Consider the following 7,124-nt stretch of genomic DNA (forward strand, 5'->3'; position numbering starts at 1 on the left):
AAACTTACGTAATTGGAATGGCTGAGATATTTTATAATATGGAGCTAAGAACGATCAGCATCTTTAGATTTTAGTTTTTTTGACATTATAATTTTTTTTTACTCACTTTGGGAAGAAGAAGAAGATCTGGAGGAGGAAGGGAATGGGAGAAAGGTTGCTGCTGGGAGGAAGAATGAGCTCAACTCGGATGGCTCGAATACATGCAGTGAAGGAAAGCTGGGGTTAGTGGGGCACCGTTATAGGGAACAACGGCTATTCGACACATGGCGTGGGAGGAAGAGATCGGACCCACCGATCTGTTGAAGCAATGCGCACCCTCCGATTTGTCAAGAAGATTTCGGACCGTGCGATTTGTTCACATCTGATCCCACACCATGGTAAAGCACACACACTATCCATATACCGGTCCTACCCCAAGGCCCTCTCCATAATAAAAATAAAACGCGGAAAAAGACAAACTTAACATGCGTTTTGGTTTTTCAAAATGTTTTAATTTTTTTTAAAATTCCCTTTTAACACAATCGTAGGCTACGTTTTGATGGGGGGCATAATTTTTTTTTGAATAAACAAAACGCATCTTGCATTTTATTTTTTGGTGTCAGCTTTTTCATAAACGCATGGTGCGTTTTATGGGCTGTCAGCCTTTTTTTGGAGAAACTAAAAACGCATGTTCCGTTTTGTTTTAAAAAAAATATTTTAAACACGGGTCCGCCCTATAAATACGAAGCAACACTCTCATTCAGCTTGCCTTACTCCATTTCTACTCATTGTATTCTTCTTTCTTACACATATGTCGTAGTGCTGAGTTTTTTTTTGGCAGTCAGGTGTGTCAAAAAATCGGATTAGGTGAGGTTGCAGTTATGGAAAATATTGCAAATTTGCGAGTATATTATAACGGTGAGGTTATACAAAACACACATGAGGGAGTAACTTTTGTTTGTGAATGTCTGTTGTCATTTGCTATTCCATGTACCATGAGTTTTGTAGAGTTGCAAAATGGACTTTGTAATAACATTCAAAGCCACATTTCAAAAAGGGTGAGCAATATTTTATACAGGAATCTTGTACAAGTATTTGGTGGGCTGATACAGTTTCAAATGATGCCCATCACTGACGATGCCAATATGCAGTAGATGTTATGTATTTATCAACAAACCCAATTTTATGTGCCGATGATAGAGCTATACGTTGAGTTCGAACAGCAGTCAGAGTTGGGCCCGGTCGGGGAGGAGGTCAATATTGATGAGGTCAGGGATATAGATTGGGAAGAAGATAATAATAATGACAGTGAAGAGGAATTCGAAGCTAACTATGAAGTCGATGACGAAAACGATGATGGAGACTTGGCAGGCAATCCGGCGGTGCAAAATGAAGCAAATGCGATTGTAAGCCAGCACCCGTTTGGTGTTTCGTCTTTTATGCGGACTCTAGATCTCGAAACCATGCATGCCCCGGAATTTCCTGAGTATGCGAATACGGGTATGTTATGATTATTAACTCAAGTTTTCTATAGTGCTTATTTTATTTTCCTTGTCTGACTGATGGTGGTGTGCATGTCGTAGGTGAAGGCAACACTGAGGCGGAAGATGGCGAGTTTAGGGTCGGAATGGAATTTGGTTCGAGAGAGTCGGTGATATCTGCAATCAAAAGCTACACCGTCTCTAGAGGAGTTGATTACACTATGTATGAGTTTGAGCCGCAGACATTCTATGCGAAATGCAAGGGGTATGGTGCAGGGTGCGACTGGCTTATCCGAGCTAGCTTGATTCGAAAAAAAGCTTGTTGGGAGATCAGCAGATACAATGGCAAGCACACGTGCACCGTGGGCACGATTTCACAAGATCATGCCAAGTTGGACTCGGACACAATTGCAGATGGCATTAGGCCGTTGGTCGAAGCAGACACCGCGATAAAGGTGAAGTCTGTTATTGCAGAAGTCCAAGGTAGGTTCAACTACACTGTGAGTTACCGCAAGGATTGGTTGGCAAAGCAAAAAGTTGTCGCAAAAGTTTTCGGTGATTGGGAAGTTTCTTACCAGACTTTGCCAGTATGGTTGAAAGCAATGACAGTGAAGATGCCAAGGTCTCGTGTTCAAATTAAAATACTTCCCGTTTACCGTGAGAGTGAGGAGATTCAGGGTGTAAGAGTTCTGCACCGCATTTTTTGGAGTTTCTATCCGTGTATTGTAGCATTTAGACACTGCAAGCCACTGGTGTAGGTTGATGGCACGCACCTGTACGGAAAATATAAAGGAGCACTTCTGGTAACGGTTGCACAAGATGAGAATCAAAACATTGTGCATATTGCATTTGCAATTATCGAGGGCGAGATAGCAGACGCATGGGAGTTTTTCCTAACCAATTTGCGGAGATATGTTGTTACCATTGATGGTGTGGGTATTATTTCTGACCGCCATACCTCCATCAACGCTGCAATAGCTCGCAGTAACGGTGCATGGTCACCACCAAGGGCGTGGCACATGTATTGCATCAGGCACATCGGGTCCAACTTCTTAAGGAGGTTCAAGGCTCCATATTTGCATAAACTCGTGGTGAATATAGGTATTTCAAATTGCTGTTATGGTTCTATTCATAGTAAATTTGTGGCATCTGCTTATGATTAAATGGTTTGTTCAACAGGCTATTCTAGGACGGAGCAGGAGTACAACAAAAACTACCAAAGGCTTAAAGAGCGAGGTGAGGCATATACTCAATAGTGCGATGAGATCGGTGTTGAGAGATGGTTGTTGGCATTCGATGGTGGTCATTGTTGGAGACATATGACGACAAACTTGGTAGAGTGCATAAATTCTGTCCTGAAGGGTGCACGCAACCTTCCTGTGACTGCCCTTGTCCGGTCAAGTTTTTATCGGCTGAATGAATTGTTCACTCGGAAGAGTACTGAGGCTCATGACCGTCTCCGCAACGGATTCACGTATTCAGAATTTGCAATGAAGAGAGTTGAAGAAAGCTTCCGACGTGCAGGAAACATTGTGGTCAACCGGTTCGATAGGCGCAACGAGATGTTTGAGGTTCGCGAAATGCAAGATGGTACCATTTACACTGTTAACCTTGTGCAACGGCATTACAACTGTAGCCATTTCCAGGTCGAGTGACTCCCATGTCGCCACGTGCTTGCATGTTGCGCCAACCAGCGCCTCGATTGGCAAGTGTACGTGCACGATGTGTACAAGATGTCTGAAATTTACAAGGTGTACAGAGGTGAGTTTGTTCCGATGGGTGACCCGTCTACGTGGGATAGATACGAAAGAGTGAAGGTGATCGCCAACTGGACATTGAGGCGTGCGACGAAAGGAAGACCGAAGTCAACCCGCTACTTGAATGAGATGGACTCGCGTGATATGCGTGGTCCTCGCCGGTGCACTTTATGTGGACACGAGGGACATAGCCGCAGCCGATGTCCTCAGCGCGCAGGGCCAAGCTCCCCTGGAGGTCATTAGTGGTTAAGCTTTTCAATGTAACTTTGTTATGACCTAGTTCACAATTATATGTTACTTTTTTTTGTAATCTCGTCATTTACTTTTACCTAGTTAACAATTTATGATAAATAAAGTTTTCAAACACGTTATGATAAATAAAGTTTTCAACCGAGTTCACATGTTTTAGAGTTACACGGGAACAAAGTTAAATATGTCATAATAAAAACTATTGAACAGAATCATCTAAATATGTAACAATACCTGTTCCTGTTGCTCATGAGGCGAGACTTCCTGGTGAGGGCCAGCTGGTTCTTCCTGTTGCTGCTGTGGTTCATCGGCGCCAACCTCTTCGCCTGGAACTCTATCTGACAGTCGCAGGTGAATCCCATACTGCTGCGTGTACCAGTTGTAGTACGTTGGGAGAGGATGGAAGTCAATAATCTCCTCGCCTAGCTGCAATGTGTTATAGCGGTCAAATGTCCATCTGTTAACCCATTGACTGTAAATCTGTCCCCAGTCATGATTCTGTGCTCCTGTCAACCGCTTGCAATGATCACGACCAAGGTTTAACGCGAGGCCTGGTGGTAGCTGCTGCATCCCGAACTGTCGTCTGACCCGGTCTGTCGCGTGCCATTCTATGCACTCGAATGACAGTAGAGGCGACTGGGTGGAGCACATAATCATATGGGGAGCGAGGCCATCCGGAATCCCAACTCCCATATATGGCCGCCATATAAACTGCACAATAGTTACCAAGAGGCCGATTAGAAAAACTATTCTTTTGAATAAAAACATTGGACATTAATGGTACAACTTACGTCGTCAACTCCCATGTCGTCGAGTCCTCGCCTAAAATGCGCAGTAGGTCGCCGTATATATCTCGTATGTCAGCACCAATGACTCCACCTAACAAAGAACAGAATAATAACATTAACAAGACTAACAAATTAATAATAATAGTAATAATAATAACAGTAATAATAATAATTATTATTATAATAGCAATAACAATAAAAGCCACAACCGTTGCGCAAGTGGAACACCAACATCGCCGAGCTGATCGCGGGATATAGGTGCCAGGAGCGGCATACGCTCCCACGCCCAAACAAAAAGCAGTATCAGTGGGCCATCCATCTCTTTGTAGTTGTATCGTGGTGCACGACACAACGATCTGTATAGGTGTACCAGACTGGATGCCCCCAACTGTATGATGAAACCCGGTGAAAATCCCGAAGTAGCGGTAGAAACTTCGAGTTCAACGAAGTGGTCGACTTATCCAGAAATACAACTGTTCCAAGCAGGCAGAAAATGTGCACCCGAACGTACCGCTCAACAAACTCCTGAGTGTCACAAGGCTCGGTGTCTCTGCACTGCCGAACCCATGCAATATTAACCTTCCCCAACACATGATCTTGCGGACCGGGCTCCCGTCCAAAACACGCGATGCAGTTGTCCACCAAAAACTGGTGACTGCTGTCTGATCTACCCGTAACGGCCTCCCCATTAATTGGGAGACCAAGAATATAGCTCACATCTTCCAGCGTCACCGTCACTTCACCGACCGGAAGATGAAATGTGTGAGTCTCCGGCCTCCAGCGTTCGACCAAGGCACTCAGCAGTGAAGAATGACCTCTTATTTCGCCTACTTGCGAAACATGTTCAAACCCAGTCAATGCCAGTGCCGCTGCCGCTATCTTGTTAAAGGTATCTGGCGAGTCGAGTTTTCTGGACAACAAATTTCTAATAGCCTGCAAAACGAAAAATGATAATTATTAAATTCTAATTTATATCAGTTAATACTTTATTCAAAAAATATATTAACTATTAATTTTGTATTAATAGAAAATAAATAATAATTTATTATTATCATTATAATAATAATAATAATAATAATAATATACAAATAAATATATTTATCCATTGATCATAAAATAAAAAAAAAATTTACCCATTCAGGATGATTCAAATATTCAATGATGTGATCTTCAGGTCTAGTAAAATTACGCACCATATTTTTTCAACGTCCCTTAGTTGAACCTAAACCTCTTCCTAGTCTTCTTCTTCCTCAAAGAGCACAATCTTGTAACCCCTAATCCTCTCTTTCAATATTCACCACTGTGAAAACATTTCCCTCTCTTTCACTATCACAGCACAATGTTTCACTCTTTCTCAACACATTGTTTTCTTTCTTGCGTTTTGGTTTTAAAAACACCGGTTTCACCTCCCATTGAATCCACGTGTCATGCATGCAAGGCTCCAGGCTGCCAAACGCAACTTGCGACTTGCTTTCACGCTGGCCAAACGCAATCTGCGTTTTGTGATACTCCAGATTGGTCAAAGGCTGCAGCTGTCTGCATGCAGGGAGCCACAGGGGACACGTTTCGTTTTTGGACTCCCTTTCCTACCAAACGCATCCTGCGTTTTGCAGCAGGTGACTGATGTTGTCATTTTCAAGTGGACTCAAAACGTAACCTGCGTTTTGTAGGTTACTGAGTTTTATAGATCCACATTTTTGAATTATACTCCATGCAATAATATATGAGAACAACACCATTCTTATTTCCATTCTTTAATTAATTTCTGTAAATTTACATGTATAATATCATCTGTTTTTTAAATTAGTCTTCGAAAATCTTTTTTAACCAAATTTATCTTTTAAAAATTTTAACTAATCACAATAATTTTTTTGTTATATTTTTTTGTTAATAGCATCAAAGTTTACTAATATAGTATATTAAGTGATACAATAGTATATACTTTACAGTTCTAATTGACTGTTAACATAATAAGTTTATGAAATTAGATCAAACAATTTTAAATTGAGTCATTTTAAAATTGATTTGATCTAATTTTATAAATTTATTATGTTAATAACTAATTAAAACTGTTAGGTATATGCTATTATTTAACATGCCATATTAAAGTTTGACGTCATTAGTTAATTTGAAGTGACAGAAAAATTAATATAATTAACTTAAAATATTTGAAGGACGAATTTAATTAAAAAATTTTCAAAAACTAATTTAAAAAATAAATAATCTTTTAACAAAACGAATTTGACGAATTAAACATCTATGTATTTTTATTCTTGATGAACAAATAATGGCTCATTTTTTATATATGAAAAAAAAAATATTAGTATTACATAATGAAATGAATGTTTATAAAGTATTTACATTGTTATGATACTAGTGCAAAACGCAACCTGCGATTTGCTTTTTTATTTTTATTTTTGTTTTTGAACAACACAAATTAAAATGCAGGTTACGTTTTGTTTATTTTTTTATTTTCAAACGTGTAAAACACTATAATAAACATAATAGTGAATAATAATAATAATAATATTAACAACAAAAATAAAAATAATAATGACAATATTACCGTTGTCAAATTAGAACACCAACTACTTGAAGCTCATTGCGAGGAATAGGTGCTATAAACAGCATATGTTCTCATGCTCAAACAAAATGTAAAATAAGGGGGCCGTCCATTTCGTAGCAGTTATATCGCGATGCACGACATAATGACTTGTACAGATGTGCTAGACTAGCTGCAACCAACTGTAGCTACGAATGCGGTAGAAATCTCGAAGAAGAGGTAAACACTTTGAGTTTAGAGAATTCATCAACTTGTCTGGAAACACAACAGTTCCAAGCATTTAAAATATGTGAGCCTGGACATACCG

At 39.9% G+C, this 7,124-nt stretch overlaps 2 protein-coding genes across 2 annotated transcripts; one reads left to right on the plus strand and one right to left on the minus strand.

Annotated features, from left to right (window-relative positions):
* LOC107627006 lies at positions 1,173-2,716 on the plus strand. Its single transcript, XM_016329890.1, has 5 exons — positions 1,173-1,479; positions 1,563-1,630; positions 1,703-2,140; positions 2,219-2,561; positions 2,640-2,716. Exons 1-5 carry the CDS (start codon positions 1,173-1,175, stop codon positions 2,714-2,716), a joined length of 1,233 nt encoding a protein of 410 aa, XP_016185376.1.
* Positions 4,558-5,450, minus strand: LOC107627007 (serine/threonine-protein phosphatase 7 long form homolog). The gene is made up of 2 exons (XM_016329891.1): positions 5,388-5,450; positions 4,558-5,187 (listed from the first exon to the last, which is right to left on the minus strand). Exons 1-2 carry the CDS (start codon positions 5,448-5,450, stop codon positions 4,558-4,560), a joined length of 693 nt encoding a protein of 230 aa, XP_016185377.1.

Source organism: Arachis ipaensis, chromosome B02, assembly GCF_000816755.2.
Source record: "Arachis ipaensis cultivar K30076 chromosome B02, Araip1.1, whole genome shotgun sequence".
Taxonomy (NCBI): domain Eukaryota; kingdom Viridiplantae; phylum Streptophyta; class Magnoliopsida; order Fabales; family Fabaceae; genus Arachis; species Arachis ipaensis.

Bases quoted from the DNA above. Each gene is read 5' to 3' on its own strand.
- LOC107627006 (XM_016329890.1), top strand. From the start codon at position 1,173: ATGATAGAGCTATACGTTGAGTTCGAACAGCAGTCAGAGTTGGGCCCG. The intron at 1,480-1,562 runs GTATGTTATGAT...TGCATGTCGTAG, and splicing joins TCCTGAGTATGCGAATACGG to GTGAAGGCAACACTGAGGCG. The intron at 1,631-1,702 runs GTGATATCTGCA...TTTGAGCCGCAG, and splicing joins AATTTGGTTCGAGAGAGTCG to ACATTCTATGCGAAATGCAA.
- LOC107627007 (XM_016329891.1), bottom strand. From the start codon at position 5,450: ATGGTGCGTAATTTTACTAGACCTGAAGATCACATCATTGAATATTTG. The intron at 5,188-5,387 runs GTAAATTTTTTT...TTCGTTTTGCAG, and splicing joins ATTTGAATCATCCTGAATGG to GCTATTAGAAATTTGTTGTC.